Source organism: Homarus americanus, unplaced genomic scaffold, assembly GCF_018991925.1.
Source record: "Homarus americanus isolate GMGI-L3 unplaced genomic scaffold, GMGI_Hamer_2.0 scaffold34921, whole genome shotgun sequence".
NCBI classification, from domain to species: domain Eukaryota; kingdom Metazoa; phylum Arthropoda; class Malacostraca; order Decapoda; family Nephropidae; genus Homarus; species Homarus americanus.
In genome coordinates this window covers 27,746-43,714 of record NW_024741901.1, presented here as the reverse complement: position 1 = coordinate 43,714, position 15,969 = coordinate 27,746, and the positions used below count along the sequence as shown (strand labels likewise).

At 40.2% G+C, this 15,969-nt stretch overlaps 1 protein-coding gene across 5 annotated transcripts in view; it reads left to right on the top strand.

Moving 5' to 3' along the window:
- The window catches only part of LOC121876329 (serine/threonine-protein phosphatase 2A regulatory subunit B'' subunit alpha-like), a 98,882-nt gene that overhangs the window by 67,010 nt on the left and 15,903 nt on the right, over window positions 1-15,969 (top strand). For all 5 annotated transcript variants that reach the window (XM_042381391.1, XM_042381390.1, XM_042381395.1 and 2 more), the window contains exons 2-7: window positions 3,855-4,138; window positions 9,164-9,394; window positions 9,986-10,163; window positions 10,712-10,798; window positions 13,588-13,744; window positions 14,447-14,600. In XM_042381391.1, the coding sequence (XP_042237325.1) occupies window positions 3,855-4,138; window positions 9,164-9,394; window positions 9,986-10,163; window positions 10,712-10,798; window positions 13,588-13,744; window positions 14,447-14,600 (1,091 nt within the window). The remainder of the gene's footprint in view (window positions 1-3,854; window positions 4,139-9,163; window positions 9,395-9,985; window positions 10,164-10,711; window positions 10,799-13,587; window positions 13,745-14,446; window positions 14,601-15,969) is intronic.

The window sequence follows — 15,969 nt, the reverse complement described above, 5'->3', positions numbered from 1 at the left end:
TTGTTGTACTTGACTCTAGGACATGGCTCAGGACTGTCCAAAATAACTCTGACCTGGAAAAACACTGGCTTGGCTCTGACCTATTCTACCTGACTCATATACAGTCCATATTGGGGCCTAATTTTCACAGAGGTTTGTATGTGTTCTTTGGGTGCGTATATTTGTGTTATCTGTGTGTTTGTATGTCTGTCTATCGTGTGTGTGTGTGTGTGTGTGTGTGTGTGTGTGTGTGTGTTTACGTATTCGCATGTTATGTGTACAACCGAGAGGCCAGGCGAGTGAAGGTGAGGAACCAGTTGTGAATGGTGGTAGTGGTGTGCGGGGTGATAGTGCCCAACCTTCACTGGCTGTATATGGAAGAAACCGGGAGGAAGTTGTCATTAACTCTGGCTTGCAGGACGAGTTGTGGTCGCCGAGCCTCAACAGTGCTAACCCACACTCTCTCTCAAGCGCCATAGTCCTTCTGTTCCGGTATAGTAAATTCGTCCATATGGGTGATTCATGTTGAGGCCGTGTGCATCTGATGTTCGCTGGATCATTCTTTAAGGGAGTTATAAAAAAAAAAGAAAATATGAATGAATGGATGTTAGTGGGGCGTCCTGAGGCAAGTGCAGAGTGGGGACAAGGTCGGTACTCAAGTGGCTGAAGTGCAAACCCGTAATGAGGGGCCCACACCTGGTTCTGTCCATACCTGCCTTAATGTCTTATACTTGCGTAGTAGAATATCTAAGTACCTAGTTCTTTTATCTACCTGTATACTAATTATCACCTGGGTCTTGTATTTTATAGTAGCTTCTTCTGGTGATTGCAGGTGTGGTACTTTTGTTTTTATTATTTTCGTGTGTGTCCGTAAACATGGGTCTTCTCGCCTTTTGCTGTTAGATAACGGAATATACACAATTTGAAGCCTTATCGGTATGTATAGCAATAATCATAGTTTTTTAAAGTATAATAAATCATAAAATATTTCATGATACCTGAAAACTATGACGAATCCTTGCACATGTCAGTTAACGTAACCTAAGTTCACTCAACAATTAATTAATCCAGTCTGGTGTATATTAATCTCTCCACTCCTTACCATGAATTATGATGATGGATTTATTTTTGTTCAATATACGGCTATATCAACCGTGTATGACTTAAGTCCACGTATAGACTGTATATTCATTAATGTAAATAAAATACGTACTTTATGTATACTTATATAGGCACCTGTCTGTGTGTATGTCTGTATCCCTCCCCCCCCCATATTTTGTAAAGTAGTTTATATGATTCTTTGTACTAACCAAATCGATTTTAAAGCCATGTTATTTTTTTTTTATTTTTTTTTTTGGCGCTGGTAAAGCCACAGGTATTTCCCAAGCGCTTATATGTAGTTTTTATACATAAGTTTAATGAGGACGGGTTGTATTGTGACGAAATTTCGGTGTGTGTGTGTGTGTGTGTGTGTGTGTGTGTGTGTGTGTCGGAGAAGAGAGTGGGTGTCCTCCCTCCCCTGTATTTGGCCTGCTTAATGGTCGGGCCTGTTCACCGTGGCACCCAAGTCCCTAATATCAGGAAGTCCAGCTTGACGATGGTTCCTGACGATGGTTCCCGGGATTATTTAATAAGTGACACAATGTATTGGTTAAGTTATATTTGTGGACAATTAACAATAGCACTGAATATGCATAATTCTCTCTCTCTTTGTCTCTCTCTCTCTCTCTCTCTCTCTCTCACACACACACACACACACTGTAAAATGGTAAAATATCCCCCTCCCGTGTATCTATTTAGAGGCACTTGTATATTTATGCAAAGGTATACAACCTTGGGACGTGTAGCTTGTGTGTATTAACGAATCAGCTACCATGTAACCTTTCCACCTGCCTCCTCCACCTCCTCACCATATCCTTAAACTCCTTTGGCTCTAACCATTGTTGACATCGTTGGCCCCTCGCTTTATTTCCACGCTTATTGGCTAAAATTGATACTGACGTTGCACATCCATCGTCACAGCCCCACGCTCATTGGCTTAAACCATGTTGACGTTACTAACCCACCCCTATTTATTCGCTCCTATTGGCCGAGACCATGGTTTGACGTCACCGATTTATCTCTTTACCTGCACGTGCATCGGATGAGACTGTATTGTTACGTCACCGAATCCTTTTCGCATATCCACGCCCATTGGCTGAGGGGCTTTTGTTTTCACGGAGATTGGCTGTGAATGGGAAGTCCTTGTCGGAATGCATCGAGAAGAAACCAAACACGGACTGGGATTGTAATTTGATTATTATGGTGTTCTTATGTAAGTGTGACTTGTAGGAAGCGAAGCAGAGAAGGCGATCTTACGGTAAGGTATTCTCTCTCTCTCTCTCTCTCTCTCTCTCTCTCTCTCTCTCTCTCTCTCTCTCTCTCTCATACGTCAGTGAGGGTGTGAGAGACAGTCATAAGTGGTGGTGGCGGAGATTTCAACGCCTCGACAGGAGTGTATGGGGAGTGTCGGCGTGGGTGTAGAGGCAGGTGTGCCTGACAGGTGTTTCTCTATCCTGGAGTCGCTGATCGTTGTATTAAAAGTGATATTTTTCTGATACTACCAGAAATAGCAGTGATGGCAAGTTGTTTATTATTATTATTATTATTATTATTATTATTATTATTATTATTATTATTATTATTGTTATTATTATTATTATTATTATTATTATTATTGTTATTATTATTATTATTGTTATTATTATCATTATCATCATCGTTATTATTATTATATTATTATTTTTGTTTATTACTTTTATAATTAGTATGATCAGTAGAAGTTTTGATAACAGTATTATTTATGGTTACGATAGGAGTAATGATAAAGAGAAAACGAAGACAATAAAGCGAGGGAGGTGAGGGTGACCTGCCTCCCGCCCGCCCGCCCGCTACCTCGTGAGGACGTAGAACACACAAAATAACCCTATTAACTCAGTAATTACTCCCCCCCACCCCACCCGCAATTACCTCACTGACAGTCTGCGTAGTGACAAGCGGCAGGAGCACCGAACCTTTCGAGGGGGGTGTGTGTGAAGCTTCTCTTGAGGGAAGGAGGGAAAGCTTAATGTGGGTACTTATGTTGCAGCGCGAAAAATGGGTTAGTTTATTTTATTATCTTTGGTATCAAGTTTTGTTTGTATGTCCAAAGTGAAATATTAAAAATTAAAAATTTCCTAACCAACACAGTCGAGCTTGTTTGTGTTCCCTATTTCTCACAACTCCGACATGTCCGTCTTTTCTCTCTTGCCTGAAATCGGCTTCACTGTCGAGTTCAAAGGAGAGTTACTAATGTGTGATGAATTTTAATCATACCACAAAATATTAAATACATGTAATAATTTATAAATGTTTATTAATTATGTACTTGTATTGATTTGGCAGAGGTGTTTGCTAGTACAGTCGTAGTCCTCCTAGCAAGCCGTGAACGAGTCTACAAATGTGTATTTACTTACCTCGCTTAATACAACCCAAAATAACAGCTACAGTAATAGGGTCACCGAGATCCTTCTAGACGAATGTTTCCGTCCGTGATGTTATAATTGACTTGTCTCATGCGACCTCTTTGAGCGTAGTAAGGCAGATTAAGAAATTACTACTTTATGTGCTTCGTGTGACGCCGCCTTTACTGTTGTGGACCTGCTTTGTGTAACACTACTCAAGAAGGAACAGGTATAGTCCAAGATAATGAATACTTGTTTTTGGAGGATTGGTGCATATTTAGGTAACACGTTAGTTATTAATTTTATTTTTTTTATGTTCAGTAACACTATGATGATGTTCGCAGGTTTGTACACAATGATGTGTGATTAATTATTATTGCTGTTTTTTTTCAGACATACGTGCGAGAAAACAACGTCGCCCAGAAGGAGAATGCTAGGCCGTTGTCTACGTCTGGTGGGAGTTCGCCCGTGTCTCCCCTCTCGCCGAGCACCACCCCACCCACCTTGGTCACCACCTCACCCACCGTCAGCCCGAGCCTACAGCAGAACGCCCACCCGACGGCACCCGGCTCCCCCTTGGGTGTGGCCCCCACCCCAGGCTCCCCCGTGCACTCTCCCAGAGCCATCAACACACTTCGACGCCACACCAAATCCACCAAGAACCTCCTTATACCCAGGTCAGTCTGCTGCCCTTGTGTGTCTACAGAATACAACCCTTTTTCCACACTGTACAAAATTCCACCATCTAAACAACAGTCACGCCCTGACTGCCCTAAGTTACGTAAAAAATAATCTTATCCCAATCTTTTGTGAAGTGTGTGACACATCTGTGACCGCTGCCACAGTCTGCAATTGACTAGTTTCGATTTACCAATTTATAATACCTGTACCACAGATAATGGGCCACCGCTAGCTGCTTCTACAATCTGAAACTTTGTCAAAATGCTTTCTCTGTTTGTTCTTTATAATGTATTTTGACATGTCTGTCCATACGTCCGTCCCAACCAAGTGGTCAATAAACAAATGTAGTAATTGTAGATTTTACGTTAATTATTTTTATTTCATGATAATTCCCATAAAAAATGGCCATATTATATTTTCTTACTTCGCAGTACGAATTATTGTTTGGGATAACAATACTGTTTAACGAGAGGTGTGAGGCCGCTGTCACACTCGGGTACCAGTCAAAGGTGGGGTTGACTTAGCTTCACCCTACACAGAGGTGATATTTAGAGTTTCCCGGTAAGGAGTGGCAGGATGGATCACTCTTGTTGTTGCTGGGGGTATTTACACTGGCTGGTGACTGGCGGACACCTGTGAGTGAAGAGTCTGTCTGCCGGGCCATCGTCGTCCAGGAATGTGTGACGCGTGACACTGCATAGACTGCTGCTGTGCTGTGTTGTGCACTGCAACTGGGGAGGAGGCAGGGACGTGTGGGCTAATGATACCCTCGATAGGAATTTCCTTTACTGCTCTCTATCGCCAGTTCTCAGAGCAATGGATGTTAGAAATAATAGTAGTAGCAGGTTAAATTTGTTTTTTAGAAATTGCTAAAATAATCAATAATAAATGGTCGCCGCAGATTGACAGACCAAACCTCGTTAATTGACGATGAAAGCAAAGCTTCTCCACCTACCATCCTCCATCTTTGTTTTAAACTAGTTATGTTGTTTCTCCTGTTGCTTTCACTTCCTGCAGGTCAGGATCATTTGTTGGTTAATTACTGTTGCTCCCTCACCTGCGTGTTCGCTATGATTCATTTCCCTCCCGAGGTTCCCGTCCACCACAACAAAGATCTCTCCCAGCACCTTTGTGTTTCTGATATCCTTGCTGCTCCTTCTTACTACGAGTCACGGCCCCATGCGTTCAACACTTGTATTGGTAAAGAAAAGATATCTGCTCATCTTTCCAATTTGTCGTAAGATTGTAAAGTAAACTGTTATCCCGTAAATCAGTCCTAATTGTTGCAGTGCTGGCGTTAGTGCTGACAGAACGAGGATTTAAATACCTGTCAAGGTAGATCACACGTCTATCACAGAGCACAGATTGTGTTAATTCAATGATCGTCCTTCATACCTGTCGTTCAAATTGCCCTTAATCCTTGACCAATTAGTGCTGCACACTTCCTTGATAGTCAAGTGGTAGTACTAAACTGACCTCTAGACCTGGCTTGGTGGCCTGTGGTGTTGAGGTTGATGACTGCCTGGAGTGTGGTGGGTGGGTGCAGCATGACGGTGATTCACGTGATGCTGTCTTGTATTGTTCGCAGTTGTTGAGTGACGTCATTGGGAGGAAGGTGTAATCTAGGACTTTCTTATCTCAAGTTTTTGCTCATTTGAGTCATTTCTGACCTTGGTGGAGGAGGAGGATGAAGATAGAGATGTTCCAGTGTGTGCACAGCCAAGGGTTAAGGGATGGATGACTTGTGACCCAGTCAGTCAAGTGAACTGGATATGCTGCTGGGTTGAGATCTGTAACTCTCTCGGGGTAATGCCACCTCTCCCTCCTTCCTCCTCCCTCTCGTCTGTACCTCGCATATTTCCTTTTCGTGTACCAGGAAGGCAGTGCCAGGTTCACTTATCTACCATATACATACATACATACATACATACATACACACACGGTGGTGGTTGTGGATCATAGAGAGGTACATGTAGGTGTGGGCATTGGAGCTGTGGGCGAGACTGAACGCTTGCCAGAGATAACACAAGTTTTCACCTGACCTGTCTTGTGACGACCATGGTAGGTGGTGGGAGGTGTGGGTGATTGACATGCCTTTATGGGTCGTCCAGTTGGGGATGATGATAGACGTGTAGATGTTAGTGCATGGGACGGGAGGAGACAGGTGGACTTGAAGAGAGAGGATAAAGGGGTTACAGGTAAGTTTTGGGGGGGGGGGAAGGAGGAGAGAGACATACTTAGGAAGAGATGGTGGGTGAGATATAAACAGCGGGGAAGATGCTAGATTGCTAGAAAGATAAACCTGTAGTATAATTATATTCTGGTACACACTTCAATCTTGTTATTGTTGAGGGTGTGGGGACGCTGGTGTGCTGGGCCTCCTGCTGTACTGTTATCATCTGTGCAACACCTTGTTAACCTCTTCGTATCATTTGTGACACACTCGAACCAAATGATCTCTCTTCTTATCCTTGTTATCCGCGGTTCTTACGTTTGGCACACCCCAGCCACACGCTGTTAAACATGACAACGCCGACGGTGAGGAGTCTCAGATGTGTTAATACCGTGATAGTGTTGGCGCTTGTGAGGCCGTATAAGGCAGGAGTGTGTAAGGTGTGGGCGGCGGGGAGTATCACGTAGATAAGAGGTAAAGTGCCCAAGATGTCCGCACACATACCTCTGATACTGCTGCTCTCTTATTGACCCATACTACACACTGGGTCACCCACACCATTACTGAATTGCCCCCACCTGCCCTACTTAACCCACATCACTTGCTGGGTCACCCACACCTGCACTTGTTGCCCGATATCACTTGTGGGCCCATCCACAACAGTGTTGCGGCCTGGGTCCTCCCATAGCTGCTTCTTGTGTGGAGGGCGTTCTGGGGACCCTGTGGGGATAATCGTGTATGAGGAACTCCTTTGGGTCAGATAATAGAGAATGTTGAAGGAAGGCGCTGATGAGATGGCGTTAACAGGTACACCTCACAGCTTTGGTCGGAGGTGATGGTGTGTAGCTCTGTGTGTTGCTAGACGATCATGTGACATATGGGCTATGGAAGGTTGATGTGCTCGGAGCGATTTGGGGATGTGATGACTTACCCAGTTGATGGAGGAATCATGTTACGCTCACAGTATCAGATTTCCCGCTACACCCTGTTCGATCTGCCTACTTCTGCATTCCTTTTACTCCCTCTCTCGTTGTCTTCCTCTCTGCCTGCCATACTGTTCCTGCCTGCCGCACACTTTACCACCCTCTTATGTGATACTCCAGGCCTCACTACTGCTTAATGATCACTGTACCATTGTTGGTGCCTGACAACATCCTCCTCAAGTATTTATCCCATCATAGTGGACCCCCTACCATCCTGAAGAAGTACCCCCCCGACCATCCTGGGAAGTTCCCCACCATCCTGGGAAGTAACCCCAGAACCCCCCGGATTCGCCCGTGTTAGAGGAGGTTTTTGTGTGTGAGGAAGTGAATGAAAAGCCCGAGGCGGGTTGGCTTGTGGGCTGGTGGGTTATAGGTGGTGACCTCCCTGAACTCAGCCAAAATGACGGCTATAATTCACCTGGTCATGATTCTCAGACAGGTGTGGCAGCTGTTGGTTTCTTGGATAACATTCGACCATGCATTCATCAGGAACGAAACTGATATTGATTCAGTTTATTTAGCCAGAAATTTAGATAAACTGAATGATATCAACGGTATTGACATGGACGTCATTTATCTCAAGAAATTATTATATAACATTTAGGGATTACTATATGTTGTGTGTAGTTAGTAAATATTAGATTGTTGTTATGTTTATTACTTTATTATTTTTGTATTTGTTTATATTTATATGTATTTTTAGAACTGTATAAAGTTATTGATATACAGTATAGTAATGTGGTAAGTGGGTGGTAGAAGCAGTGCAGCCTGGGTTATGTTAATGTGAAACAATAGAACAGTCACAGCCAAGATTGTCTAGATGGTAAAGTATATAATCATTGGCAATGGTAATTACTATTAATGCATCAAAATTTCATATAACCAAGCTGAAGCTCATGGCATTGTGTTGATTAAGATTTTGTTGCTGGAACATACGATCCATCCTAACGTATTTTAAATACATGGTATTAAGTGGTGGTGGAAGCCTGACAAGATTTACCCTTCCGGATTGAGGATTTCAAGAACTTCCTGACTTGAAATGTATCCTGTTGTGAGTGGACAAGTTGACAGTCACCATTTTTTTTAAGGCACTTCCACAAATACAAAATGTAGTGAATTTCACTATGGTAACCAGATTATCTAATAAAATAGGCCAGAAAGTAAAAAAAAATAAGGGTAAAGTTGCTCAAAAGTCACGTGACTGGAAAACGCCCAGTGATTGCTGTAATGTCATTAGCTTGTAGACTTGTATTGAAACCGAGGGCGGAAGTCAGGCCACGGACTATGAACAATAAGGATAAACTGCTGTAACTTCATAAGCTTTAGCTCTGCCTCACCCTTATGTGAAGACCCTATTCCTACCAGGAGATGTCACACTCCCTGACATAGATTCCAACCCTGATGACTCTGCAGATGTCACTCCAACACCATCACCCACTATGTAAAACCTCTACCACCACCTCCATTATCTTATCTACCCAAACTGATGTATCCACTTTTATTGTTAAGTACACTGTACTGTGCACTTGCTTTGTCTATTACAGTACAGTATTTAAAAAAATAATATTGTATTGATTTTGGGTTGTGGAACGCATCCTATTTTTGCCCATTTACAGGTAACTAAGTATTTGATATACAATGTGCAATTTCGATTTATGGGACTGTTTTCAGGAATGCATCCCTCACATATATCGAGGAATTAGTGTAAAAATACTGTAAATTTAAAGTTAATCTCACTTATATGTATTGGCAGATGTTCATAACCCAGGGACTGCCAGCACATATACAGTGTGTGTATATGTATTATCCTGACCTGTATTATTCTACGTAATATTTAACCATTTATCACTTGGACATCGTTACAGATTTTATTACCCGATGGGTCGTCCGACAAGCCAGATGACACAGGAGCAGGCGTTGGGGCGGGTGAGCTCTGTTTTCCGGGAACAGGGAGGGCAGGTTAACCGTGACAATATGGAACCCCTTATGCGGTCCTGCCAATTACCCCTCTACTGGAAGGCCCCTCTCTTCATCGCCGCCGGCGGGGATAAGCTTGGCTACCTCACACAGGAACAATTTACTGATTACTGGAGCAGGTACTATGACTAACACACACTGCTGTTTGTTACTGGTTCTTGCCTTTCAAATTAATTGGTAGACATTAAATATAGGTACTATATAGTACAGTATACCAAAAATAATTACAATAGATGAGAAATTACTGTTCTCTTGTATTATTTATCACCCTTCAGTACATTTGCAGTACTGTATACTTTTGATGAAAAAAATAAATATCATATATGCCTTCCCATCATGGAACATCCCCAAGTTATACAATAAAAGCTCTGTGTCTACTCTAGGAGTACTGTATATTGGAAGTAAATATTCTACACTACAGTACAGTATACTTTATACTGTACATCTATTAAGTTTTTAATATCATTTTAAAATGATGCTACAGTCATACTAAGATGTACTGTACACTGTATATGTTTTTAGATACATAACTTATATAATTCCCAGTTGCTGTATAAATATTGTTTTATGGTGTATACTGTACGTGTTTTATCAAAAATATTTTAGAATCACCTAAACTTCTGTATGTAAACCAGGCCTTAGAGATATTGCATTTGTTTTCCACCTTTGAAGCCAATAATTAAAGTTGACTTCACATTGTTGTTTTTCAGAGTGATCTCGACTTGCCATGACATGGCTTCTCGTTTCGTGCGAGTGTTGAGTCGTGGTGTGCGAAACTACCTCATGCCCGAGGACTTCCTCAGCATGATCCAGGACGTGGTGGACACACACCCTGGACTAACCTTCCTCAAGGAGGCCACTGAGTTTCACTCCAGATATGTCCACACTGTGAGTTATTTGCTGTTTATAAGGAGGATCTTGAGGTGGAGTTCAGAATCCTTAGCTCCTGATGCTATTCTTAGATAGAGACAGAGGATGGGAGGCAGATTGTGGGATCTTTGCACTTCCCGATACTCTTCCTGGCTAGAACTCTGGGTAGGGATTGTGAGTTCTCTGCCCATAGCTAGAACTCTTGGGTGGGATTATTGAAATACAATACTACTGTATTCCTTGCTAGAATCCAAGTGGAGGAGGATTCTTCAAGCAAGTTAATTTAGGTTTAGAGAAAGCACAGTGGAATGGACAAGTAAATCATAGTGTTATAGTGTAATATGATACAGCCCATCACTTATTAGTAAAGATGATGAAAGAAGTAATACTGTATTGGTAAAATATTCTGGGCATTAGTAAAAAAAAATATACAGTAAAGGATTACTTCTCAACATTTTCCATTTATGCAATGATAATGAAACTACATGTACAGTACTTGATCTCTTATATAAATATAAATATATATGTATATATACTCTATATTTATATATATTTTTTTTTCACAGGTCATTGCAAGAATATATTATTGTGTAAATAGATCTTGGTCGGGCAGAATAACCTTACCAGAGCTTAGGAGATCCAACTTATTACAAGTAAGTTATATGTTGGATTATTTCATTTTTATTTTTTAACATTTTATATCTACATATTTTATGTCATTTTGTACTTTCTAACTTATGCTTGTCATTGATACAAACCCTTTTCCTCCTGAGTTGTCATTGGTAAGAAGAGAAGGCTTACATATAATAAGTAAATTAAATCATTACTGTATTGGTTTAACAAAGCATTATAGATATTTGGTCCCTAGTATTCAGGAATTTAACACTGATTAGAAGCTCACAATTAGACATTTCCAAAAAAGAGTCAACTTGAAATGGCAGTTGAGGTAACCATCTTGTATAATCAGTAAGGTGTCATCTAGTCACCCTCAAGAGTCCTGCCACCTCTCCTGCTGTTCCACAAACCTCGTGAGCCAGAAGCAGTTGACATTGATGCATTAGTCTGACCATAAATACTTCTGATTCATGATTCTGAATCTCAGGGTTTGTGGTTCAGGAGGCAAACTGATGGGACTTTTATGGGTGACTGTACAGTGTCATGGTCCCCAGAAGTGAAGTATTTGCTTATAACCAAAACCGGGAGTGAGCTATTCTCAAAGACAAAAGTCATGCTTGTACACCTGAGGAAACTTATCCAGTGTTTAAATAATTGCAAAGGTATGCTGGTCATATTAGGAGTCATATAAAAGTATAAAACTCATATTTTTGGTTTATAAATCCTCCAATGGTACAGAGGCAAGTGATGTGAAATAAAGGTTGCATAGAGGTTCACAGTTGGAAGCAGCTAGGATTAATGGGAAGGGTTGTTGCATTACTGTTACTTATCCAGTATCACAGTGGTTTTAGTGGTTCCTTTTGATGATTCTCAAAGTTTTATTTGTCTACCTAGAGGGAACACATTTTATGTTCCACATAAAGAAACAAAAATCATTAGCCACTATTACAAGTACAGTATGCACATACTGGACTTATTAACCTCCTTGACTAAGAACACTTTCAAACTCTTAATATCAGTAAGGGTAAGAATTCATTGATGGAGAGTGATGGAGTCCCTCAAAACTTATAATAAACTTGAAAGGGGCTCACCTGACCCCGGGGTGTGGTCCGCCTTATTAGCACACATCAACATATAGGCCAGTAAGGCCTATTCCTAACCGTAACGGTGTAATGCCTATCGGCCAAATGGTAACTACCTACCTGCCGGTACTGTTGCGTAACAGATGAGTATGAATCTTGTTTTAAGTTTCTGTGACTGCCTTTCGAGTGCAGTGCCTCTAGAATTATCTTGAAATTTCAAGTTATGTAGCCAATGTTTAGGCCTACATAACTGTGTGAAAGTACATTCTCTCTCATGAAACCTCTGAAATCAAAACTGCAAGCCACCATTAGTAATGTAAACTTGAGTCAGAATTGAGATGTGCCCTCACTGAATACAGTACATGCCACAGTTCTCCAGAATAGTTCAGTTTGGTAAGTACCAATATTCTCATTGATTTCATCAAAATTAATTCATGATTAGCACTAGGCCTTTTATTATGCCCATTTTATATGAATGTTAAATTAGTACTGTATTCTCAATGACATGATGCAAATTGGCCGTATTAGAACTCGGCCTGTAACAGTGTACTAAGTACTTGGATAAGAATAAAGCTGATTACCTGGTATGACTGCTTGTTTATTATTGCTAAAAAATGCATATTTTTTAATGGTTAATAGGATATTCTTCACCAATGTTGTAACTAAAAAATTCAAGCGACTTTGCACCCATTTGGATTTCTCATCATGTGGTCCACTACTGAAAAACTTGGATGCCCCTGGTTTAGACACTTAAACTAGGGAAATGTCTGCCTCACTACTCTACATACCATCAGGTATTTGTTAGGGTCAAGTGCAAGTAGAATATTAACTCTTGCAGAGTGGAGGCCTGGAAAGCCAACTTATGAAAAAACTAAGAGAATAAATCAATTAGACTGGTAGAGTTTGTAAGGAGTGCAGCAAAGTATAAACAACATTCATTGAAAGTAACCAGAGGTAAGGAAAATGTGAGGATTGAAGGATTGGAATTAAGAAAACCATTGTTCATATCAGTGTACCTAAGGATTCTTTGGCAAGTACTGTACAGTACTGTACTGTACTGTAATTTACATTGATCTGACAGGACTGTCCCTGCCTGTGGAATACAAATAGCACTCTGGACAAGACAGACTGCCAGGGGAGTCTAGCAGGTTATTTACTGAATGATCTTTTGGTTATAGTAAGGTTTTTATATTGAGTACAGAAAGGGAAATGTTAAGATTTTGATATGCCAACATAAAATACTGTACAAAAAATTAGACTGGAACAATAAATGTAATGAAAAAACTGAAGGAATATTTTTTGTGGGGAGGGTAAATTTTTTAATAAATATTGTACTTTACTGTACTCTATTAAAAAGGCAATAGGGCAAATGTAAATTGTACAGTAAATAGATATTCACACTGAGTAAATTTCTTATTTGAGCTCTGACGTGTAAACTATCAGACTGAGTAATATATATTTCTGGAATTTATCTGTAAGCATTATGAAATTCCTGTATAATATTTTCCTGTTTTGTGTGTGTGTGTTTCAGGTTTAACATCACTGTGCTGGTGGGTGGGGTGGGCTTTATAGCAAATATCGTTTCTCAAAAAAAAAAAAAAAAAAAGATAGATATCGCATTCTCAAAGTAAATTATTGCTGGATGTACAAATTAGAAACTATAAACAGGAAATACTAAGTCCAGATTCATAATTTTTTTATGACAAAATGTTCATGTGATGGTAATAAAATGTAAATTCTTGCAGGTAATAAGCTATTTAGAAGAGGAAGAAGATATCAACCAAATCACAGATTACTTCAGCTATGAACACTTTTATGTCATTTATTGCAAGTTCTGGGAATTGGACACAGATCATGACCTCTTCATTGACAAACATGATTTAGCAAAACACAATGAACGAGGTAAGTTGAGAGAGAGAGAGAGAGAGAGAGAGAGAGAGAGAGAGAGAGAGAGAGAGAGAGAGAGAGAGGAGAGAGAGAGAGAGAGAGAGAGAGAGAGAGAGAGAGAGAGAGAGAGAGAGAGAGAGAGAGAGAGAGAGAGAGAGAGAGAGAGAGAGAGAGAGAGAGAGAGAGAGAGAGAGAGAGAGAGAGAGAGAGAGAGAGAGAGAGAGAGAGAGAGAGAGAGAGAGAGAGAGAGAGAGAGAGAGAGAGAGAGAGAGAGAGAGAGAGAGAGAGAGAGAGAGAGAGAGAGAGAGAGAGAGAGAGAGAGAGAGAGAGAGAGAGAGAGAGAGAGAGAGAGAGAGAGAGAGAGAGAGAGAGAGAGAGAGAGAGAGAGAGAGAGAGAGAGAGAGAGAGAGAGAGAGAGAGAGAGAGAGAGAGAGAGAGAGAGAGAGAGAGAGAGAGAGAGAGAGAGAGAGAGAGAGAGAGAGAGAGAGAGAGAGAGAGAGAGAGAGAGAGAGAGAGAGAGAGAGAGAGAGAGAGAGAGAGAGAGAGAGAGAGAGAGAGAGAGAGAGAGAGAGAGAGAGAGAGAGAGAGAGAGAGAGAGAGAGAGAGAGAGAGAGAGAGAGAGAGAGAGAGAGAGAGAGAGAGAGAGAGTTTTTTTTACAGAATGAGAATGTTATGTATTTAATTACTTGTTACATTAAAAAAATATATTTCTTGCAGCACTTTCGTGGCGTATGATTGAACGTATATTTAGCGGAGCGGTTACAAGAGGACGGCTACAGAAACAAGACCGTATGGGCTATCAAGAGTTTGTGTGGTTCCTCATTTCAGAAGAGGACAAGCGACACCCAACAGCAATTGAATACTGGTTTAGGTAAATACAAATATCTAAAAGGACCGACTACTTTTTGCAATGAAGTTATCTTATTGCTAAATAATTAATACAGTACAGTACTCCCTCTTTATCGACGGATTTTTTATCGACGGTTTCGATTATCGACGGATTATTTAGCCGGATTTTTATTTTGAACTGTGCTTGATATAATACATTCACGGAAATGTAATATTTTTGCTAAAATGACGTACGTATTACAGTGGAAAGTGGGATCAAATCGTGACGAAAACAATGACTTGCGCTTTCTTTCGTTCAAAAGATGTTACCGTAATCACTTTTCGAATGGTTTAGTTAAAAAACTGTTGTATTGTATTACAATAATATCCTAATTGACTTGAATAAATATTACGATACCATATTTCTGAATATTTTCATTAAAATCCATCAAAATCATTTTCCTTGTCATCGTCTGCAGCACCAAACAGCTTCTCCCAGTCCTCTCCTTGAACAGGGCTAGAGGGTACGTGTTTTTCGAATCGTTTTCAGTTAAAAAATTATTACATCACACGTATATTTTACCTAAACTGCGCCTGAATGAATATATTCTCGGAAATAAATAGTAGTTTTGCTGAAACGTGATGTATTTCAATGTAAAATAGGATAAAATACATGACGAAAACAAAAGACTTTACCTAACCTTCCAATGTTCTTGAGATGTTACTCGTTTTTTTAATAGTTTTCGGTTAAAATTCTGTTATATTACAATGATATTCTATTCATACTGTGCTTGATATAATACATTCACGGAAATGTAATATTTTTGTTGAAATGACGTATGTATTACAGTGGAAAGTGGGATCAAATCGTGACGAAAACAATGACTTGCGCTTTCTTTCGTTCAAAAGATGTTACCGTAATCACTTTTCGAATGGTTTGTTAAAAAACTGTTGTATTACAATAATATTCCCTCCTAATTGACTTGAATAAATACTTGAATGGAAATATACAATATTTTTGTTGAAACTACCCGCGTTTCAGTGTAAAGTGTTGTAATAATAAATGGTAAACAATTTGCCTTGGGCATCCGGATTTTTGGACTTTTACTGTAGCCTACTGTACACTGTTTTGTTTACTGTAAGGACCGATGTTCACTTCAATAAATGAAATCGTAAGTTTGCTAGTATTTTTGTCCACTTATTATATTATTATTTATACACTATTATTTAAGGTTATGTGTAAAGGAAACGCATTAATGCTTAAAGGTACATTTATTCAACATATGCTAATAATAGTTAGAAAAATTACGTAACCATCACGGTATCGACGGTTTCTTTATCGACGGCCGTTTACAGAATGTAACCCCCGTCGATAAAGAGGGAGTACTGTACTGTACAGCAGGTGACTTTAA